The sequence below is a fragment of the Phaenicophaeus curvirostris genome, chromosome 5 (assembly GCF_032191515.1).
Source record: "Phaenicophaeus curvirostris isolate KB17595 chromosome 5, BPBGC_Pcur_1.0, whole genome shotgun sequence".
Lineage (NCBI taxonomy): Eukaryota > Metazoa > Chordata > Aves > Cuculiformes > Cuculidae > Phaenicophaeus > Phaenicophaeus curvirostris.
The window spans coordinates 2,237,408-2,260,517 of record NC_091396.1 but is presented as its reverse complement, the minus strand read 5'-3'; the positions used below and the strand labels follow the sequence as shown (position 1 = coordinate 2,260,517).

The following is a 23,110-nucleotide window of genomic DNA, read 5'->3' as shown; positions in this document are numbered from 1 at the left end:
GGGGAGTGACCATTATTTAACCAGCAGTCAGGAAAGATTCTCGTGAAGGCAACGCCAGCTTCGGGTTTTAGCTAAACTATGATCTTGGCTACACTTTGATGTGCTGCAGTAACCCAGAATGGTTGGACAAAGACAAAGCAGGAACTTAGCAGTTCAAAAATACTAAATAAAAGTTGTCAGGAAGAGCTGTTGTCCTGATGTGGGTGGCCTGGATTCCAGCAGAAAGCGCTGAGCTGGATCGGTGGCTCCACAGTGCTGAGCTACGTGCTTAAGGGGCTTGGGAAGGCACACGGGTGGCAAGTGAAAGGTGAGGCTCACCTGGGCTGCTGTGGGCACGTTGTCTCTGCTGGCCTGCAGCCGAGAGGAGGCGTGTGGTAAGTGAGGCTCAATTAATGCCTCAATTAATGCGTTGGGGCAGGGAATCTCCCGTGTTGAAGGACGCTTGTTTTCTTGAGTTGCACGCTTAGAACTGTGTGGAGCTGCTGTCTGAGCTGGTGTTTCTGGCCCTTCTAGAATGAGGTATCATGGGTGAATTATCCAGGAAGCCAGAAGCACTGAGTACAACTTATTTGAATATCCTGCTCCTCCATACACCTTGGTCTTGGGAGTTGGGTTTAATGTGCCTGCGTTAAAAGTTATAAGTAGGGAAATGGGTAATTGGTAGCACAGCATGTTTCTGCTGCTGTGAGCTGTGTTTTGGGGATCCATGAGGCTGTGATAGCAAAAGAATAAATGTATTTAAAGAAAATAATAATCCCAGGTGTGATAGTAGCCCTACCAGCCAAACAGCCCTGGTTGGAATAGTTTATAGTGGGGAAAGGGCTCAATTAATTGCATGTAGCATGGTTTGATGGTACCAGTGCCCCACGATGCAGGAGAAGGTGGCAGTCGCGTGCCAGGGTAACTGGAACAGGAATGACAGGCTGAGAGAGTTTGGGTTGTTCAGCTTGGAGATGACAGGGCTCCGAGGAGACCTTAGAGCAGCTTCCAGTACCTGAAGGGGCTCCAGGAAAGCTGGAGAGGGACTTTTTACAAAGGCTCGGAGTGATAGGATGAGGGGGAACGGGTATAAACTGGAGAGGGGCAGATTTAGGCTGGACATACGAAGGAGTTTCTTCACAATGAGGGTGTTGAGGCCATGGAACAGGTTGCCCAGAGAAGTTGTGGCTGCCCCATCCCTGGAGGTGTTCAGAGCCGGGTTGGATGGGGCTTGGGCAGCCTGATCCAGTGGGAGGTGTCCCTGCCCGTGGCAGGGGGTTGGAACTGGATGACCTTTAAGGTCCCTTCCAACCCAACCTGTTCTGTGAACTGCACCAACTTTTGGCACAGCTGGTTTCCATCAGGATGTAGAGGAAACTTTTGAGTGTTTTGCATGATTTTATTTAGTGAGCAACACTGTTACCTTCCTCTGGTTCAAGAAAAATCCAGTCTATGTGTATTTTCTGAACAGATTTGTCTGTATTGGTGAAAGATCTGTGGTTTGGAGGAGAAATTCACCTCTGCTTCGGATGTAGACACACTCCTATAAGATTTCTTTGCCGGTTCACGCTTCCCTGTGTAGTATAACAATGCTTATGTTATGTGGGTTGTGTTGCTCTGACTGTGCTTGCTTCTCAGTTCAAGCTCTGCATCCTTGATGTCCAAGGTTTTGAAGGCCTAGGTGAGTTGGTCTGGATTCAGGGGTGTTGTTGGAAGGGTGTCTTGCGTCTGTGGAAGAAGCTGTGTCCCGGCAAGCTCTGGGAGGGCACAGGTAGGGGAAAGCATAAATTCTGCATGAGAAGGGAGAGTGCGGACAACAGCAGGGTGAAGGATACCTGTGTTCCTCACCCAGAGATTCAGCTGGGCCTCCCCGCACTGTGAGGAGTGGAGGATGAGATTTGTCAGGCTCAACGGACTAGTTATCCCTCCCCACAAGAAGGATGTTGAGGCTCTGGAGCGAGTGCAGAGAAGAGAACGGAGCTGGGGAAGGGGCTGGAGAAGAAGAGGAGCGGCTGAGAGAGCTGGGGGGGTTTAGGCTGGAGAAGAGGAGGCTGAGGGGAGACCTCCTTGCTCTCTGCAACTCCCTGAGAGGAGGTTGTGGAGAGGAGGGAGCTGGGCTCTTCTCCCAAGGGACAGGGGACAGGCCGAGAGGGAATGGCCTCAAGCTCCACCAGGGGAGGTTTAGGCTGAACATTAGGAAAAAATATTTCACAGAAAGGGTGATTGGGCAGTGTCCGAGGCTGCCCAGGGAGGGGGTTGAGTCCCCTTCCCTGGAGGGGTTTAAGGGGTCTCTTCCAACCTGGTTATTCTATGATTCTATGATCTACTAAGCCCGCATCTCTGTTTCTGCTCCTCAGCTCTGGCGCAAGACAGGACTTCAGGGTTTGGTTCGAGGTGTTGGTTTTATAGGCTGTAGATGGATGTTTTGCAGGCCCTTCATCGAGGAGCTGAAATGCTCTATTGTGTCCTGTGCCCCGAGTGACAGTCCAGCTCTGGCATGAACAATGCCACGGTCCCTCTCTAAACCTTGGAATTCTTCCACTGCCTGTCCCTGGGTGGTCATACCCGCTCTGTGCCGCACCAAACTGTTCAGCTCCCCACGAAGATGCTGAGGGCGCGCTGGCACTCGGAGCAAGAGCCTGGACTTCTTAAAGGCAGGAGCAGCAACTTGAGCAGCTCTGGAGAAGACGTTCAGCTGGTCAGGTGCTGCAATGTTGGTTACTCCTTGGTTCAACCTCTCTAGCAGTGACCTCTCCGAGCGTGTTGTCTGCCTTGCACCACCTCAGCACTCGCTAGGATCTCCGTGAGGTGATGTGGGACTGAGGAGAAACAGCTGAATGGTTCTAACTTCATTTTTTCAAAAGGTTAGATCTGTGTTAGGTCACCGAGCACAGGGAGGGGTGGTAGGGAAGGAACCTCCTGGTGGAGCCGTTGAGCAAACAGGCCAATACTTCTCTGGGAGCTGCTGCTGGAGGGACTGTTTGAGCCACCACTCTCTGAAGGTGTTCTTGATGTGCTTCAGGTATGGTGAGCTGCCTCCGAGTACATCCATGGTGCTTTCCTGCCGAGGGGTTTCCCTCCAGCTTTGGTGTTCACCTCACAAAGCTACTTTATTCATCCACATCTCCTGGATCAGTGGAGCTGCCCAGCAGGACACGGGGCTGGTGTCTGCCTGTCCTTCTGCAGGGGAGCCATTGAGAATTCCTGGGTGCTGGAAGCGTGAGGGAATCTCACCATCTCTGCTCCAGGGCTAGTTTTGCCAGGCTTTTCTTGTGAACCAAGACTAACAAGATTCCATGAATTAGTAATTAGACTTAGCACATCACCGAAGGGATGCTGTACGCTTTCAGTGACAGCAGGCAGGGTGAGAAGTGAAGGACAGCAGCCTTGGATCCCTTTGGAACGGAGAGGGAGAGCGTGGCAGGACGTGCCCTTATCCTAAGGACAAATCCTGCCTGTGGTCTCCCTGCTGCTGTCAAGTCAGCAATCTGTGTTATCAGGGTGTGGTTCCAAGTTAGGGTTGCTGGTGTGGAAGAGCTGGTTTAAGAGGTTCTCTCCCTCCCTCTCTTAGTGTCTTGCAAGCTGATGCCCCCGAGCTGAGCGCTGCCTCGGGGGATTGTGAATCATGGCCTAGATGGAAGTTTGGAGAAGGTTTTAATCCACCTTGTCTGTGCCAGGCTGCCCCACCACCAAACCTGGGGAGACTGGAGAGGTGGCAGCCTGAGATGGGGAGACGGGGTGGGGTAGGAACCTCTGAAACTGGCTCTACCGCTGGAGAGAACCTGTGGTGGAGCTGCACCCTCCCTTGGGGCTGTGGGTGCTCTCTGGGGCTGGGGCACAGCTCCTGCTGAAGGAATCGCCGTGCCTGGACCCCAGTGACCACCCTGGCTGGGTGCTGTGACACCCTTGCTTTAGTTTTTGGAGCCTGTTGTGACACCCATGAAGGAAAATGGTCCTGTGGAGGAGGAGACCGACCTGCTGTGAAGTGCTGGGGGTGCTCCAGGCTGTGGGAGATGAGAGGGAAGCTGGAGGGTGAAATGCTGTGGTTTGGGGGAGTTCGTGTCCTGCCTTAGCGCTGCCCTGCCCTCAGGTCAAATCGTTACGTGAAATTTGAGGAGGCCTGTCCCTACCAGCCAAAAACCTGAGGCCTCTCCTATAAACAGCAGTTAATAAACCTGTCTGTACACGTTGGTGTCCGCACTGGCCCCTGGAGGGATGTGGAGTCATCAGCAAAGAGATGAAGCTCAAGGAGCATGAAGGAGAAGGTTTTTCTTGCTGCCGTGGTGTGGGGCGACACCAGCACGCTCAGATGGGCCCTGTCGGTGCTGGAGGGATGGCAAGGCTGCCTCTGATGGGTGCCCGGAGTCACAGTGCATCTAACCTTGTAGTTTCAGAGTGGTATTAAAACTTTTCTGCAGGATGGGGTGACATCAAGTGCGGGACACAACCCAGGAAGGTCCATGCGTGCTGGCATCCGCTTGACAGACCCATCACAAAGTTCCATTGCTTTTTCTCACACCACTGAGGGGATAAATAGCCTCAACGGTGAGAGAGGGAGCAGGCTTTGGGCCAGCAGGGCACTGCTCATGTCTTTTAAGACAGTAAAGAGGAGGATAGAGCTGCCTGGCCTCCCGGTGTTGGTCAGGCAGCTGCCTTTGCTCCGTCTCGAGTGGCTCGCGCTGTCCCAGAAGTGGGATGCGATGACTAATGCCATCCCATCAGGTTCAACCTGATTTCTGGGTTGTTCTCCTTGTGATGCCTCTCGCCACCGGCTGATGATTCCCTTGCGGTCACTGGCATTTGTATCTTCAGATCTTGGTGTGCTTGACAGGGACCGGTCCTGCTGGGAAAGCCCTGAAGTGAAGCAGCAGATGAATAGAAGGAATCCACGTCCCTTTGACTTGGGGCTCGTATGTCTGTGCTGGAGTGCGTTTACCAGCGTAGTTCATGCAGGGATTGAAGTGCGGCATGAGAATCTGCGTGGCTGTGCACTGTCCTCCCCTGAAATCTGGCGTGACAATCCCTTGCCTTGTCCAGTGATGCTTCCTGAAAGGGCTGGGAGTTTGCTCGGTGCCCTGTCTGTCTAGCCAAATGTTGCTGGTCTGCTGGACACATCCCAGTTTCCTCATCCAGACAGGACCTGTGCGAGTAGGGTAATTAATCTTTCCCCCATGCCTCAGCCTCAAACTGGAGACGCTACAAATGAATCATTCCAGATGACCCAGGTGTAATAATTGAGCTCTAAATAATTTACAGCCTGTTCGGATTTGATCTGGGCAGCTCTGGTGGATGCTAGGAACAACCGAAGGCTGTTCTCGGACAGCTTTAGAGATCCCTGGGAGCATTTGGATCCTGAAAGGTGCAAGAGCCTGCTGGTTCCTTGGAGAATCCATCCCTGAATCCAACTCCATGATGCTCTGTGATAGCAGAGAGGAATGCAGGAGGTAAATACTGCTGGTTTCTTGCTGTCCCAAGCCTGGCTGCGCTGTGAGCGTGTCCTGGAAGCTGCAGTGCTCACAGTGAGCAATCACGCAGCGCTGGAGCGTGTGTGAGTTTGCAGGGTGCACCTATGTCTCCTGTTAATAGGTTTTCACGAGGTTATCCCAGCTGGAGGCGATGCTAACGAGGTCGGAGAGCAGTCCCCGTGGCCCCAGCACTTTTTCATTGCGTCAGGGCGAGCCAGACAGAGATCTGCAGGTGACAGGCTGGGATGTGGGGAGAAATCGTGCTGTGGGGGAAGCAGTGGTGGGCTTGGAAGGTGGAGAAACAAGGTGGTGCACTGACGCTGTCCCCTAAAAATGTATGAGGGAAAGCAGTTTCTTGTCTTCAAGGTAAGAAGTCTGGTGCTCCCAAGAATTCCAGAAGAGGAAACGATGGGCGAGTGGGGTAGCCTGAGCTCTGGAAAGCTCCGTTTGCTCCCAGAGTAATTTTATTAGTTCACAGGCTTTCTTACACGATTCCTGACCTGCTTTTATTTGGATCAAAGAGGTTAAAAGCAAGTAGAAGAGGTAGAAGGTGAGGAAGAACGTGGCATGCGACACAATCGCTGCGTTGTCCTGCAGCGAATCTGCAGGATGATCCTGTGGCAGGAGCTGGCTGCTGCGGTGAGGCACATCCTGGTGTGCTCAGAGGACAAGAATCATCATAGCTGAACAGACCTTCCTTCCTGGATGTCCTGCCCTGTCTTGGTCCTGGTGGAAAGGGAGGAAAGAGAGCAAAAAACGATCTTGTTTGCTTCCCCTGGGAAAAGCAAATGAGCAAAGTAGAAGAGCAAACCCCACAGTAGGATGACAGTGCCTGTAATTAGATATCAAAGATAATAAGCTGTCAAAAGCTCTAGGAGGCGAGAAGAGCGTGGAGCGTGCATCTCGGAACTGGAAGTGTTGTCTCCAGTCAGCTTGGAGAACCTGACAGCTCCCTTAGTTTTTGATGTCCTTGCTGTGAGGGTCAGACAGCACAGACCTGTGCAACGTCCTCGCTGCTGGGAGGAAACGGGGAGTGGTGGGAAGGCATATCCCTCATTTGAAAAGCTTTGGTTTCAGCTGGGTCTCTAACTGCACTTGGACAAGCACATCATCAAAAAGCCGGTTGGTAACAGCTGAAACCAGCTTCACAGCATCTTCTGTCTTGGATGGTCTCAACCTCGTTGAGCTGCAGGCTGAACCCTTTGCTGTACAAGTGCTTGTGCTGGTCTAGGTGCGATTCTCTTCCTGGAGGGTCTGAGCTCCCTGTGCTGCCTGTCTTTAGGTCCCTGCAGATCAGGACAGTATTGACTTTTTGGATTTTAGAGGGCTGAGGAGCAGTGAGAGCATGTTCCTGCTCTTCCTTTGCTACCTGCCAGCGCTGCCAAGCAGCAGCTCCAGGATCAAATGCTCTGCCACCTCCATGTTGTGTCCTAAGTAGCTGGGAAACGCTCTGTGCCACGTGTCCCCCAGTAGAGGTAGCTTGGGTTGATCCACACTGGCTAATTTTCACTTGGAGAATGTGTGGATTTTTCTATCGTCGTCCTTCTTTGTGGGATGGGGAAATCACAGACTCCAGGATGGCACAACAGGAGTGAGCGTGGGTCACCAATGCTGGAAGAGCTCTGCTCCTACAGCCTAGAGCTTAATCCGGAGAGACCAGAAGGGACGAGATGAATTTGGAAGTTTTATGTTTGCTGATCCTCCCCATTTACCTCTTTTTCCCAGCTCCTAAGAACCAGGTGAAGAAGATGTGCAGTTGCTTGCTGGTGCTTGAGATGGTTCCGATAAACCTGGTGAGAAAGTGTAGCTTGTGAATCTATGATGAAAGGAGATGGATCTGTTTGATAAGGCTTCTGTTCTGTGGGTCCACATTTGTGTGTTTCTGTTGGTGCTAAATAACACGAGCTCCATCCAGGAACTGTGAATCCGTGTGGAGATGCCAGGAACTTGACCCAGAGGCTCTAGGGTGTGATGGTCTTTGGTTTTTGTTAGCGCTGGCCCTCGAGGTTGGGAGCTGAGGCAGAATCGAGCTGGCAACCGGTTGTGACAGAGTTTGGGAGAAGAGCGTGCTTGATAAAAGGCACCAGGGGACGGATCAGGGCGTTGCTGGGTAGAATTCTTATCTAGAGAAGCAGATCCCAACCAACGAGGCTTGCGTTGGTCCTTTCTAATGTTGCCTCTTACCTCGCTGAACTCTTCCTAAGTGAAAGTGCAGGGTGAGAGAAGAGAGGAGGTGCTGCAGAACTTGGAGAGACACAAAGCGAACGCTGGAGGAGCCATCAGGAGGCATTGGGATCGAGCTGAGGCCGCTGGAAGGGGAAAGGAGAGGGCTGGCAGCATGTGCCTCTTCAGGGTGAGACTGCCCTGGTGTCTCTAACTCATTGTGCATAAATATTTCCATGCGTCGCTGAGCTCCTGAGCCCCTTTGTCCCATTTGGAGTAAGGAAGGGGCAAGTCCTGGACTTCTTGTGGAGCAAAGGGAGAGGGAGCGTGTGCAGTGATGGTGTAACAGCACAGAGCCTGGAGGAAATAGCCTTCCTAGTAGATGGCTTCGCATGCTGTCCGTGTTCTTCCCAATGGCCCTGGCTTGTTTTCCTTCTTTGTAAGCATCCTAGGACCCAAAGCCTGCGATTCTGGCAGCCCAGTGTTATTCTCTTTGAAGGACAGTGTCACCTTAGCAGGAATCGCAGTGCAGAGCCCAAAACTTTTGCTGTCCAAGTATGGCTGAGTTCCAGCCCTGTTCAGTTTGTGTGATGAGACAGAACTGGCAACAGAATCGTAGAATAGTTTGGTTTGGAAGGGATCTTAAAGATCGTCCCATTCCAACACCTCTGCCATGGGCAGGGACACCTCCCACTAAATCAGGATGCTCCAAGCCCCATCCAACCTGGCCTTGAGCACCTCCAGGGATGGGGCAGCCACAACTTCTCTGGGCAACCTGGGCCAGGGCCTCCCCACCCTCATAATGAAGAAATTCCTCCTAATGTCTCGTCTAAATCTGCCCCTCTCCAATTTAAAGCCATTCCTGTTTGTCCTATCACTACAAGCCTTTATAAAAATTACTCCCCAGCTTTCTTGTAGCCTCTTCAGGTACTGGAAGGTCGCTATAAGGTCTCCTCAGAGCCTTCTCTTCTCCAGGCTCAACAACCCAAACTCTCTCAGCTTGTCCACATATAGGAGGTGCTCCAGCCCTCACATCATCCTTGTAGCTTCCTCTCGACCCAGTGCAACAGGTTCATCTCCTTCTCATGTTGAGGATTCCTGCAGAGTTGGGTTGGGACACTGGCAAATTTGGTGAGTGTGCTCTTCCCCACTGAAAAATCCAATCTGGTCCTCTGAAACCCCACAGTGTTGTGGGCGGAGAAGTGCTCTGCCAGCCCTACAAAGCAAGAGGAGCAGCAGAGCTGTTGATGTTCACCTACCTGCCTGCAGCACACGTCTCGGGGCCTCCCCAGCAGGGAAAGGGCTCTAACCAGCAAGTTTTTTCCTTGGATTTCTTCTGGTTTGGAAAAGGTGGGAGGTAATTAAAGGGGTTTGCTCAGTCTACTTCGGAAACAGGTTTTAACATTGTGTGTGTGTGTCTCAGAGGATCAGCATTCAGTCCTGAAAGGTGGCACGGTGGGAGATTTGCTGGTCCTTCCCGAGATGCTTCGAGCTGTCATAGGATCCAGGCAGGATTTGTCTGGGTACTAGGGTTTTGTTGGTGGGAATGAGCAGTCTGGGGGTTGATAGTGCCATAAAAGCTGGTTGGGACAGTGTCTGTGTGGGAAATATACTGCCTGTGGCTGGAGTGAGGGGCCGTATCCTTCCCTAGGAGCAGGGTTTCTTTCCTGGGGCTGTTGCCAGCCTTGCCCATCTGTGATTTGATCTAACACGATCCTCTGTCTCGGCTTTTCCGCTGTGGCTGGTCAGCGTGTGGTTTAGTGGGAGCTGCTGGAGTTCTCCTTGGCCTCTTGGTGCTGTTTCCCCACTCGCCTCTTTCAGCCTTGCTCCAGTTCCCCAATTATTCCTTGCGTGCATCTAATTTCATAACCCAAAAGTGCAAACCAAAGCGTTCTCCCTGCTCGTTCTGAAACTCTGCCAGCCCTGCTCGTGATAGGAATCCCTCCTGGAGCTGTGAAGCCTGGACAGGCTCCAGTTCTGCATAGATCCCTGTTCATTCCTCAGTCTGGTGCTTTGAGTCTCTCTTTGTCCAGGAATATCCAACCTGGGATGCACCGGTTCTGCTCTCTAGGTTTTGAGAGAGACAGGAGATGATGACACCACCATCCCTGGAGGTGTTCAAGGCCAGGTTGGATGGGGCTTGGAGCAACCTGATCCAGTGGGAGGTGTCCCTGCCCATGGCAGGGGGTTGGAACTGGGTGGCTTTAAGGTCCTTTTCAACCCAAACCATTCTATGAGGGGCATTTAACCTGGGTTAAGCCAGTTCTTGGGTTCCTCCTGTGAAACCAGGCAGCAAAAGAGTTGGTTTAGTGTGGCCGTCTTGTCGTGATAGTCATTATTGCTGGACAAGTCACACAGTGCTGCTAAAATGAGCCATCTGACAGCATGTCCTAGCGTTCTGCTGGCCTCCAGGCTTGTTCTGAGGCAGGTATGGCCACTGGGAGCTTGTCCTGGATCTCCTGCTTGAGGGAATCACAGAATCACCAGGTTGGAAGAGACCCATCGGATCATCAAGTCCAACCATTCCTATCAATCACTAACCCATGTCCCTCAGCACCTCGTCCACCCGTGCCTTAAACCTCTCCAGGGAAGGGGACTCAACCCCCTCCCTGGGCAGCCTCGGACACTGCCCAATCACCCTTTCTGTGAAAAACTTTTTCCTGCTGTCCAGCCTGAGCCTCCCCTGGTGGAGCTTGAGGCCATTCCCTCTCGTCCTGTCCCCTGTCCCTTGGGAGAAGAGCCCAGCTCCCTCCTCTCCACAACCTCCTCTCAGGGAGTTGGAAAGAGCAATGAGGTCTCTCATGATGGAGCGTGGCCTCTCTTCAGATCCTACTGTGGACCTTCCCGCTGGGGCAGCGGGGAGCCCAGCACCGCTGTATTCATCATCTCTGGGATGCTGGCAAAGCCAATGGTTCTGCAGAGCCAAAATACTAACAGAACGATGTGCCCCAACGGTGATGGGAGAGTGTTTTGGTTTAGTTGTTGCTTCCCACGCTCGGGAAGAAGAGATGCTGAGGAGGAACTGAAGCACTGAAAGGCGGGGAGGCCCAGAGGACAGAAGCCAGAACAGAAGGACAGAAGCTCATCCATCCTTCTGCCTCTCTGCTGGCAGAGTGTGACACAAGTAATGTGCTTGTCTGGACCAGAGATTGGAGCTGCAGTGGGAGGTGCAGGCTTGGAGGAGAGGGATATAGAAAGGAAAAGCTCCTGTGCTTAAGATAAGCAGTTCCTGGCAGACTGGTGATTGGGTGTCATCAGCTTTGTGCCTTGGTTCTTCACGCTGGGTCTGAAAATACTCATAAAGGAGCATCTTCCCTGCGTCACAAGTTCTGGCGTTGTCATCTGCTCTGCCCTGGGTCTGCTCTGCTGCTTCGATGCTTCTCTGTCCTCCTGCCAGGGGTTGCCTTTGCCCTGTGCCTCCCCAGAGAAACAGGACCCTTTCCCGCTGAAATAGCGGATCTTGGTGACCTTTGGGTTGTCTGTCGGTTGCTGGTGGATCTCAGCGCGGTGTCTTGGAGGCTGAATTCTGGACGCAACTGTTTGCCTCCAGTACTTGCTTGAGAATAAAATGCCCATCACCAAGTCTGGTGGGGCTGGGAAGGGGTCTGGTGGGCCTGGGAAGGGGATCTGGACTTACCTACGCAAGAGCCATAGCTGATTGTTGTGAGAAGGTAAATTCACCAGCTGAGTAGAGCTGAATTCATTTGCTTTATTACGAATTTTGGATGTGTTTTGGCCTCCCCTACGAAGGGATGAGTGTTTGGCAAGCGCTCCGTGGAGAAGAGAGGTCCACTGGGAAGTTCTGGTGCTCCGTACACGTTCTGGGAGCCAAGCAGAAGTTACCATACCTGCAGCAAGGGGAATTTGGAAGGAGGGTGTTCAGAAGTGGGAGTGGAACGTGTCTGCGTTCTTCACATTGACATCTTTCCTCTAAAGGAGGGTTGTGGGAGGCTTCAAACCAGGCAAGCTGCCCTAGAAACGCAGCCAGGGAGAGGAAAGGAGAGGAAAAACAAAAGGTGCTCTGGTCTCCTGAAGTGGAGGCAGCTGTGGCACAGCAAGAGGTTCTGGGGCCTGGAAGATGGAGATGTTGGGACATCAGGGAGGGAATGGCAGCAGACAGGCCAGGAAGTGACTAAAGCCCTGTGGTGGGTGTTGCTTTCACTCTGCAAATATGTGAGGCTCTTTCAGCGAAAGGACAGCTTGTTTTTGTTTCAAACGTGACCTTGTGCTAGTTCTTCTCTCAAAAAATCCCCCGCAGGAGAGCAGTCCGCTGGTTCTCCTCAGCCGACTGTCAGCTCCTTCATCGTTAGAGGTAGCTGCGCTCCATCGAGGCAGCGCTCACTGATGGAGAAAGGTGTCCAAGGAAGAGTTTTGAAGAGCAGCAGCACCATGGAGCTGCACAAGGCACCTCCCTGACATCTCTGGGAGCAGGAGATGAAAGGATCAGAATAGAAGTGATAGCATTGGAGTTGTCTCCAGGATTAATATTCGTGCTTCCTATTTCCTACGTTACTAATGGAAACGGTGAGGGACAGCTTTCATCGATGAGCCCAGGGGTCCTGGGAGCAGTTGAGGGACCTGGAGTTGTTTAATCTGGAGAAGAGGAGGCTGAAAGGAGACCTCATCGCTCTCTGCAGCTCCTGGAAAGGAGGTTTTGGTGAGGTGGTTGCTGGACTCTTCTCCCAAGTAACAAGTGATAGGATGAGAGAGAACAGCCTCAGGTTGTGCCAGGGGAGGTTTGGACTGGATATTAGGAAAAACTTCCTTACCAAAAGAGTGGAGAAGCACTGGAAGAGGCTGCCCAGGGCAGTGGTGGAGTCTCAATCACTCCGTCTGTGTAGATGTGGCACTTGGAGACAGAGTTTAGCCAGCACAGTAGGATTGGGCTGTTGGTTGGACTGGATGAGCTTAGAGGTCTTTTCCAACCTCAATGATTCCATGATTCTGTGATGGGGCTGCACCAAGAAGCCGAAAAAAGCGTTCGGAGGGCTGTTGCGATCTGCTGGGCAGGGGTGCTTGGCCAAAATCCAGCTCTAGCATGGACTGGTGGACAAAAGCATGATTGCAGGTATCACTTGTAGCCAGTTCTTTAACCAAGTACCAATTCCCTGCATGGCAGGGAAGGCTCAAAGCACATCAGAGAGGAAAGGGATCTTGGAATATCCCTTTGCAGGCCCTGGGCTTGTGCCCTGCCCACCTCTGTCATTGCACAGAGATGTGGTTTGGGCATCTCGGGAGCTGTGGTTTGTGGAACCGTGCCCTGAGGAAGCTGCAGACTCCCAAGAGTGAAAAATCCTGCTGCAGAGCTTTGCCCCAGGTCCCAGCAGATGCTGTCCCTCCCAAAACGCACGCTTGAAAGCACAGAAGCCTCTCCTCCCTCTGCTCTTCATGCACTGAAATATTGTTTTTCCGCACCCTCCCAAGACAACAATGCCCTGAAAGCGCTGTGGCCCTGGCCGAGGACACGAGAGGCATTGTGGAACTGACGGGAGCTGTTGGTATTGTGGCAGCGCTTTGGGGTCCTCAGCCAAGGCTGGATCCTCTTTCTCCTACGTCCTGCGCAGATTACGAGGACAGACTCTTCCCTGCCCATGGGAACAAGCGAGGCTGATCTGGCTGGGAGCGCAGAGCAGGTTTTGCGGTTGATGCTTTGCTGTTGACAGCGAGAGCGTTAGACTTTGGAATTTGCTCAGCTGGAGGGGATAGTCCTCTTCCTTCTGCGTTCTGTGTTCCCGGTTCCTCACTGCCAAGGGATTTGAGTCTAAGGTGTTTCTGCCCGTCGGCTCGTAGAATCACCAGGTTGGAAGAGACCCACTGGATCATCAAGTCCAACCATTCCCATCAATCACTAAACCAGGTTCCTCAGCACCTCGGCCACCCAGCCCTTAAACCCCTCCAGGGAAGGGGACTCAACCCCCTCCCTGGGCAGCCTCGGACACTGCCCAATCACCCTTTCTGTGAAAAATTTTTTCCTAGTGTTCAGCCTGAGCCTCCCCTGGTGGAGCTTGAGGCCATTTCCTCTTGTCCTGTTTGCACCTTTGTGGTGTGGTTACCTTCCATGTGGCTCGGAGGCCGCGCTGTGACTGGGAAAAGAGTTGGAATGGTTTCCTGATCCCACAGTGCAGATCCGTGGGTGGATCCACCAAGCCTGGCAGAAAAAGACCTCTGGGAGCTGGTCAACAGCAGATGAACATGAGCCAGCAGTGGCCCAGATGGCCAAGAAGCCAACAGCATCCTGGCTTGGATCAGCCATGGGGTGGCCAGCAGGAGCAGGGAATTCACCCTTCCCTTGTATTCAGTATTGATGAGGGCAAATCTTGAATCCTGGGTTCAGTCTTGGATCCTTTCCAACAAGAGGGACATTGAGGGGCTGGAGAACATCCAGAGACGGGAACGGAGCTGGGCAAGGGGCTGGAGGACAGGAGTTCTGGGAGCGCCTGAGGGACCTGGGGCTGTTTAGTCTGGAGAAGAGGAGACTGAAGGGAGACCTCATGACTCTCTGCAGCTCCTGGAAAGGAGGTTGTGGTGGAGGGGGGTGCTGGGCTCTTCTAAGTAACAAGTGACAGGATGAGAGGAAGTGGCCTCAAGTTCTTCTAGGGGAGGTTTAAATTGGACATTGAGAACAATTCCTTTACCAAAAGAGTGGTGAAGCCTGGCAGAGGCTGCCCAGGGCAGTGGTGGAGCCTCCATCCCCGGAGGGGTTCAAAAAGCGTGTAGATGTGGCACTTTGGGACAGGGTTTAGCAAGCACGGTGGGGTTGGGCTCATGGTTGGACCAGATGAGCTTAGAGGTCTTTTCCATCCTCAGTGATTCCATGATCTTGCTTGAGTAAAGCGAAGTTTGTGTTGCCGCTGTTCCACGTAATGCAGGTCCGTGGCAGGTGGGGCTGGTGGAGTGGGATCCTCTGAAACCTGTTGGGTTTCATAAATCCTCCACATTTGTGAGCGAGCAGATCATTTGCTGCACGTTCACGCAGGATGGGGACGAGATCTGTCCTCAGAGCTGTGAGCTGTGCCCAGGATTAACCAACACAAAGCATCTTGTGGGCCAAATGCCAAATTGGAATGACCGAGCGCGAGAGTTGGCAGCAGCGTTGGGACACGGGGTCGGAGACGAGCAGGCGGATTGAGGAGCTGGGTGGATTGTTGATGGAGAGAAGAACCTGTGCTCAGAGATGAGCACCTTGCTGCTCTTTGTTCCTGCTCTGCTGTTGGTGGGAATTCAGCAAGGTTTCTCCTGTTAACCCAGAGATTTCCTGAAATATTGGGGGTTTTTAAGCAAAAGCTGTGCGTGAGGCTGTCTCGTGGGTCCCGTGAGGGTCAGATCCCCTCCCCACTGCGCTGTGTCCTCATTTTGAAGTGGAGCACCACGCGAGGTTAACCTATCCACGGGTTTTTAAGGGAAAGTGTTTTGTAAGGTGGGATCATCCTGATGGAACTCCTCTTCCAGGAACTCCTCTATAGCTCTAATCACGCTCTGGTGCAGCTCTTGGTTTAGAGGCAGAGCAGCTGAGTTTTGGGGGGTCCCAGTGGGATACGTGGCCCTGGTTCCCAGTGCCTTGGTGTGCCCAGTCCAGCCTGGCAGGGTGACTTTCCAGTTCCCCCAGGAACAGGACCTTGGCTTTATACTAGCCTATCCCTAAAAGCATGTAAGTAAAATCACTTCTATCTTTGTCTTGTTAAAAACTGTGAAAGTACTGCTGGCTTTTAGGTGCCTTAAGACAGAGGAACACAAATCCCAACCCCTTTTCCACCTTGTTTAATCATCCAGAGCATTCAGACCTTTGCAAACACTGGGTTTGAGATGTCCCCATTCCTGATGTCCCAGCCCTGTGGCTCCTACCCTGCTGCTGAGGTGTTTGTGCTGCTATTGTGTTCAGGTTAGGGTTAGGCAAGGTAATGAGGTGTTAACGATGGGGAGAGATAAGCTCTGCCTCAATGGCAGGGCAATTGCTTGGGGATTGATCAGCCTTCTTGGAATTGTGAGGCTAAAATCCTGTGGGAATGGCCTGAGGGGGTTTGATCCGGCTTTGTAGTGGGGTGGGCTGGAGGAGCAGGGGATTAATGGGGAGGAGAGTGAGTGCAGGCAGGGCTGGGGGCAAAATAAACCCACTGGAGGGCTTTCACCATCATGGAGAGGTGGGTTTGTACCTCCTGGGACTTCGTGTGGGTAGATCCAGCCCTGGATGAGGAGATGGGAGCGAGTGGAGCTGTGGCTTTGGATGAAGCTGGAATTGGTGCTGGGCTCCAGGGAGGAGATCTCTGCTTGCTGCCACAAGGTGAGGAGTCCAGCCCTCAGCTGGCAAAGGGCACCCTTGTCTCTCCACGATACCCTAAAAGAAGGAAGGAATTAGCTCTCCAAGGCTCCAGGCAGTGGGAGGTGCCAGCTTTGGGTCTGGAAGTGCCCGGAGCTGCTGCATGGCCCTCTGCCCCATCAGTGGTGCGATTGCTTTACAATGGGAGCATCCCTAATTGGGGAAAGCCAGCTTGGCTAATTGTGAGCAGGTTGCCTTTTATCTGAGAGGACTTAGGGAGCATTCCCACGCGCGGGTGGCTAATAGCTGGGGAGAGTAATTTCTTCCAGATCCAGCAATGCTGGGAGAGGGTGCCTGACAGGAACCCCAGTACAGATGTACTGACGAGACCCTCTACGGAAAGAGTTGCTTCCCCCTGCTATCCCCACACACAAACAAAGGAGCAAATCCACTCTTGTGTACAAGCAAAGCCAAAGATGAGACCCTGGGAGTTGTCTGCAGCATAAAACTCTGCCTTTTATCAGTTCTGGCAGGGATTTAAATCCCCAACTGCCTTTATCTCCACATACTGATACACCTGTAAAAACAGGTGACTGACTGGGAAGAAGTGTCAATCTGCTTGAGGGTAGGGGGGCTCTGCAGAGGGATCTATCAGGCTGGGTCCACGGGCCAAGGCTCTGCAGAGGGATCTGGGCAGGCTGGATCCATGGGTTGAGGCTCTGCAGAGGGATCTGGGTAGGCTGGATCCATGGGCCAAGGCTCTGCAGAGGGATCCATGGGTTGAGGCTCTGCAGAGGGATCTATCAGGCTGGATCCAGGGGCCCAGGCTCTGCAGAGGGATCTATCAGGCTGGATCCATGGGCTGAGGCTCTGCAGAGGGATCTGGACAGGCTGGATCCACGGGTTGAGGCTCTGCAGAGGGATCTGGACAGGCTGGATCCACGGGCCAAGGCTCTGCAGAGGGATCTGCTGTGGAGCAAGGGCTTGCCCAGAAGCCCTGGCTGAGCTGTGCTCAGTTGAGATGATGCTCTGGTTGTTTCTCCTGGTCCATAACTTCGACCTTCCTGGTCTGTTCTCTCCTCAGCGTGGCACGATGAGGCGGCGTTACGAGGACGATGGCATCTCCGATGATGAAATTGAAGGGAAGAGGACGTTTGACCTCGAGGAAAAGCTGTCCACCAACAAGTTTAACTCCACCTTCGTGGTCTTCATGGAAGGCAAAGGTTTGTCTTTGGATTCCTGTGCTACTGCTGCGGGTAACTAGACAGCGTCCAAGCTGTTTGAAGGCAACGTGAGGCACCTTGGTGGAGGATTTGCACAAGCCTGCAAAGCTCTAGGACCAGGGGAACTGGAAACAAGGAGCGTGTGTGGGAAATGACATGGAAAGCCACTCGATCTGGAAAGCAAGGAGCCAGTCTGCAGTGTTGCAGGCTCGCTGGGACACGTGGCAGCCAGGAACGAGAGGGTTGGCTTAGGTCAGCACCTGTAATTGCAGCCACATGGCTACTAGAACCCTAATTCAAAGACTCTGTGGGATCTCTCCCCTTTCTTTCGCATATGGCTCAGTGGGATGTCTTTTCATCACACGGCCCTCACGAGGATTTACTGGGAGGGAGGAGCCTTTCTTCAAGGCTGTGAGTTTCTTAGGGAATGGAGGACTGAAATTCGTGCTGGTCCCTTGTCTGGTGCAGCCTGGTGGAGCAAACTCCTCCCTCCATGGGGGGCTTGTCTGAGGTTTGTCAGCAGCACGCACCATGCTGCTCACAGAACCACCACAAAGGAGTTCTGGGATCTCCAAAGGGTTGTAGAAATAGTGAGGAACGGGTTTTTTTCACTGGCTGGGCTTGCCAGGGAGATAGGAGGAGGTTCTCAGGTCTCAACTGTCCTGGGAGGTGTTGAAGGCCAGGTTGGATGGGGCTTGGAGCCCCCTGATCCAGAGGGGTTGGAACTGGATGGCTTTTAGGATCCCTTTCAACCCAAACCATGATTCCATCTCTTAATACAGAGTCAGTTAAGGTTTGCAGCCTGATGTGAGTCTAAAGTAAGTTTGCTGGGAGCAAGGTTGGGCTGGAGATCTCCAGAGCTCCTTTCTAACCTCACTTTGTCTAGAGTCATTCCAAGGAGTCTCCCCTAATGCCTTCCCTTTTTTTTTTTTTTGTCTTCACACCAGACTTCACAGTTGAATACATCCAGCGCGGTGGCCTGAGAGACCCTCTCATCTTCAGGAGCTCTGATGGCTTGGGGATAAAGTAAGTGTCAGGGACACAGAGTGGTGGATGCTCTGGCCTGATTCTTTGCTTCTCTCCACATTGTGTGAGGTCCAATCCTGATGACTGGATCCGTGCTCTGCCACTTTGGGGGGACTGTGTCCTGTCCACGCTGTTCTTAGCGGGCAGTGAGCAGAGAGAAGTATCTTCCACTTCAATTGTCCTGTTCTTATGGTCTGTTTGGACTCCAGATGAAAGGGCTGGGTTGGCTGGAGGTGATCACAATTCAACCAAATGTCTGGAAGGTGCTGCTGCTGTGATGCAGCATCCATCCGAGTTTGTTTCCTACTAAAACAGGGATCTCTTGCCAGAGGGTCAAGGAATTTGTAGTAATTCTGGCGTTTTCCAGGATTCCAACCTGATTTCCCAAACATGGTTACTTCTACATTGTTAGCTGTTGGTACAGAAAGGGCCCCAGGAAAGCTGGGGGAGGAACTCTGCATCAGGGAGCGCAGGGATAGGACGAGAGGAACGGTTTTAAGCTGAAAGAGGGGAGATGGAGATGAGATCTTGGCGAGAAATGTTTTGCTGTGAGGGTGGGGAGGCCCTGGCGCAGGTTGCCCAGAGAAGCTGTGGCTGCCCCATCCCTGGAGGGGTTCAAGGCCAGGTTGGATGGGGCTTGGAGCCCCTGATCCCGTGGGAGGTGTCCCTGGAGGTGGAACTGGCTGGGCTTTGAGGTCCCTTCCAACCCAACCCATTCCGTGATTCCATCTTTTGTTACAGAGTCAGTTAAGATTCGCAGCTCTGAGCGTGAAGCTGCACTGATACCAGGCTTGGTCCTGTTCCTATAAACACGCGGTGGGGTGGAAGATTGAAGTTTTAGTTAAGATTTAGTGTTAAAGCAAGTAAAACTCCATCAGAAATTACAGCTGTTTTACAAAATGAAGAAAAAAACTGTTTTAATGCAGTGCTTCTGCTGAATCAGGGGATAATTATTATGAAAGGCAAATAAAATAACCCTTGCAAGCTTGGTCTCGGTAGCGCTGCCCTTAACCCCCTCAGCTGGCTGAGAATGGACGGGCAGCACCTCATCCCCTGCCTGATGAACTGAACTAGGCTGGTTGAGAACTTGTGCTGGGCTCGGTCTTAACTGCTGGGTGACCTGGGAGAGCACAGATTTGATGCTGAGAATCGTAGTGTGGATGAAATTGGGTTTGTCCTGGGCTTTCGGTTATTTCTCTGGGTTAAGAGCTGCTTGGATGGCTGCCCATTCTGCCTGGGCCAGCAGTGTTTGCACAGGTAAATACGCTGGGACAAACAGTCAGCGAAGCATGGGCTGCATCCAGAGCAGTGGGAGCAGCAGGGAGGGAGGGGATTCTCCTCTCTGCTCTGCTCTGTGAGACCCACCTGAAGCCCTGCATCCAGTTCTGGAGTCCTCTACACAAGGAGATGGAGCTGTTGGAGCGAGTGCAGAGGAGGCCACGGAGATGATCCGAGGGCTGGAGAGCCTCCTGTACGTGGAGAGACTGAGAGAGTTGGGGTTGTTCAGCCTGGAGAAGAGGAGGCACCGAGGAGACCTTATAGCGACCTTCCAGTACCCGAAGGGGCTCCAGAAAAGCTGGGGAGGGACTGTTCACAAAGGCTTGGAGTGATAGGACAAAGGGGAATGGCTTTAAATTGGAGAGGGTCAAATTTAGAGGAGGCATTAGGAAGGAATTCTTCGTGATGAGGGTGGGGAGGCCCCGGCCCAGGTTGCCCAGAGAAGCTGTGGCTGCCCCATCCCTGGAGGTGTTCAAGGCCAGGTTGGATGGGGCCTTGGGCAGCCTGATCCAGTGGAAGGTGTCCCTGCCCGTGGCAGGGGGTTGGAATTGGATGATCTTAAGGTCCCTTTCAACCCAAACCATTCTACGATTCTATGCTGCGTTAGGGAAATACCCTGCTAGTACTGGTCTTGCTCTGTCCTTTATACTGGGATAACTAAGGAGCAGTCTTAACAAGCGCTACAGTTATGTAGCTCACGGCCTGCTTGCTCATTTGCCACTGTACGACAGCTCATGCTCTTGAGATTTTGTATCCGAGTCCCAAATCTGCTTCCCTAGGCAGAAGTTGGGCCTGGTGTTTCCCTCTAGCCCTGTGCCCCCAGAGATCTGGTGGTTTGGTCTTCACCCCCATCCAAGAGGGAAAAAGCAGCCCAGCGGTATCTCCAGGGCGCCGATACTGGGGTTAGAGGGAAGGGTCTCCAACCAGAAGCACTTCATGATTTTCTCAGCAAAATGTTTGTCCTGCAGGATGCCCGATCCGGACTTCAGCGTGAATGACGTGCGGCTCTGTGTCGGTAAGTGTCCAGGGACCACGGTGTGTCCTGCTGCACCCCGGGCAGATGGCGAGGAATTCAGAGTCGTCAGGTCTGTCAAACCTCCAGGACTCATCCCTTGCTAGTGGATCACAGCTCGTACGTGCTCGAGTAGTTTAGTTTGACCTGAAGCAGCGTCTGCTTCAGCGTGGGCTTGGAAGAAGGTGAGAGAGGCCAAGAAGTCCTGGGTGCTTCATCCCTGGAGGTGTTCATGGCCAGGTTGGATGAAGCTTTGAACAACCTGATCCAGTGGGAGGTGTCCCTGCCCATGGCAGGGGGGTTGGAACTGGCTGGGCTTTGAGGTCCCTTCCAACCAAACCGTTCCGTGCAGACATCACCTTAAGGAAAGGTCCCTTTTCTCCCGGAGCATCTCTTCTGGGTGATCTGCTGTGCCCAGAGACGGTTCCAGGGACGTCTGTCTCTTGTGGCAGGGAGCCGACGGATGGTGGATGTCATGGATGTGAACACTCAGAGGGATATCGAGATGTCCATGGCACAGTGGGCACGCTACTATGAAACTCCGGAGGCCGAGAGGGAGAAACTTTACAACGTCATCAGCCTGGAGTTCAGCCATACCAAACTGGAGAACCTGGTGCAGAGACCTGCTACGGTGAGCACGGCTCTTCCTTCTGCAGGAATGTCCTTTCCCTTGTGCTTGTGGTCCTCCGTTGGCAAGGTGGAGCCTAACGCTTGGACGTAGGAGGAGAGGAACTGCTTGTAACACACATGGGATGTCACTGCTGTGCTCTAGAAGCTGCTGGAGCTGATCCTGTGTCTGACTCGGCCTCGTCTGCTGTAGTTGATCTCGCAGTCAGGCTGGGGCTGCCCAGCGTCCCTCAGCATCAGCAGCTTGGGTGTCCCTCAGCTGCAGTGACCACCAAGTCCCTGGTGGGGAGAGCCGGCGTGTTCACGAGCTGTCAGCAATTAGAGAAATGGAAGCGCGCGGCTGAGGAACAATTGGAGTGAGGTGACCTGCTCCTGCTGGCCGGCCCTCAAGAACAGGCATGGAGTTCAAACAAGAACCCGAGTTAGAACAGAGAGGTCACGTTTGTGCTGAGCCGCAGTGAGTGGTGGGGACGTTGGCTTCCAGCCTCTCCCAGTAAGCTCATCCCACTGCCAAACCCTGGCTGTCGTTCGGCCTTGGCCCTGCTTTCCGTGGGCCGTATCCACTGCTTGGTGGAGCCTTCTCCTGCATCCCCAGCATAAGAAGGATATGGAACTGTTGGAACAGGTCCAGAAGAGGGCTATGAAGATGATTCGAGGGCTTGAGCCCCTCTGCTATGAGGGCGGGCTGAGAGAGCTGGGGTTGTTCAGCCTGGAGAAGACAAGACTCCAGGGAGACCTTAGAGCAGCTTCCAGGACTGAAAGGGGCTCCAGGAAAGCTGGGGAGGGGCTCTGGATCAGGGAGGGCAGGGACAGGACAAGGGGAAGGGTTTGGAGCTGCAAGATTGAGATGAGATCTTGAGGAGAAATTCTTCACGTTGATGGGGTTGAGGCCCAGGTTGCCCAGAGCAGTGGTGGCTGCCCCGTCCCTGGAGGTGTTGAAGGCCAAGTTGGATGGGACTTGGAGCCCCTGATGCAGTGGGAAGTGTCCCTGCCCGTGCCAAGGGGTGGAACTGAGTGGGCTTGAAGGTCCCTTCCAACCCAAACCGTCTCATGGTTCCACGATTCTAACTTGATGTCAACCAGAACCCCGAGACCACATCCCTGGAGGTGTTGAAGGCCAGGTTGGATGGGGCTTGGAGCCCCTGATCCAGAGCGAGGTGTCCTGAGGCCCATGAAACTGGCTGATCTTTAAGGTCCCTTCCAGCCCAAACCATTCTATGATCCCACAACAGTGGTCAGTGCCGATGTGGCCAGAGAGAGCTGCAGGGCAGGGGTGGCTGCCGTGATGTGTGGCCACGTGTAAAATACAGGACCAAAATCAAGCCACAGAGCTCGGCAGCGCCTGATGTATTTGGGGAGAGCAGGTAAAAGCCTGGATGCTGGTTAAGCTTTGTGGTTTCCTTGGTGTTTGGAAACCCTGGTCCCGTTAGGACAGCAACGCTGCGTTCAGCTAGGACTCCGGAGGGTTGGCCAGCGTGGCAGGGAGGGTTTCTGATGCAAGGCACTGAAATCTCCCAGGGCAGAGGAGACTGAGACTTGGAGTCTCTCTGGAAGCCGGGCACAAGGTCATTCGACGGGGAAAATGAGGTTCCCACACTGAAGTGAGGAAGGTGGGATGGATGGGATGGCCGTCCTGATCTCCCTCTGGCAACCCTGCATCCTGCAGGTGCCCAGCTGCACGCGAGCTGCAGGCTTACCAGGCAGGGAATGGGAATTTGAGCTTCTAGGAGAGCCTCGGGGTAGCAAAAGAGGTTGCTGTGCCCCTTTCAGCCCTACTCACCTCTCCTACCTTTCTGCCGTAGGTGGATTTGATTGACTGGGTTGATAACATGTGGCCCAGGCACCTGAAGGAGAGTCAGACAGAGTCTACGAATGCGATCCTGGAGATGCAGTATCCAAAAGTGCAGAAGTAAGTGATTTCCTGAGCTGTTGGAGTGGTGACAGGCAGCAAAGCATCTCTTGCAAGAAAACTGCACAAACGAGAAGCAGTTTGTTCCCAGGGAAGCGGGTGGGACCATCTCCCTCTTTATTTCAGTGGGTAACACCTCTAAGGATGCCACAGTTGGTTATTTAAGCCCATTTG

At 53.1% G+C, this 23,110-nt stretch overlaps 1 protein-coding gene across 1 annotated transcript in view; it reads left to right on the top strand.

Moving 5' to 3' along the window:
* Window positions 1-23,110, top strand: part of KDM2A (lysine demethylase 2A) — a 50,023-nt gene that overhangs the window by 4,250 nt on the left and 22,663 nt on the right. The window contains exons 4-8 of the mRNA XM_069857344.1: window positions 16,946-17,084; window positions 18,032-18,110; window positions 20,357-20,403; window positions 20,853-21,031; window positions 22,830-22,936. Of these exons, the coding sequence (XP_069713445.1) occupies window positions 16,946-17,084; window positions 18,032-18,110; window positions 20,357-20,403; window positions 20,853-21,031; window positions 22,830-22,936 (551 nt within the window). The remainder of the gene's footprint in view (window positions 1-16,945; window positions 17,085-18,031; window positions 18,111-20,356; window positions 20,404-20,852; window positions 21,032-22,829; window positions 22,937-23,110) is intronic.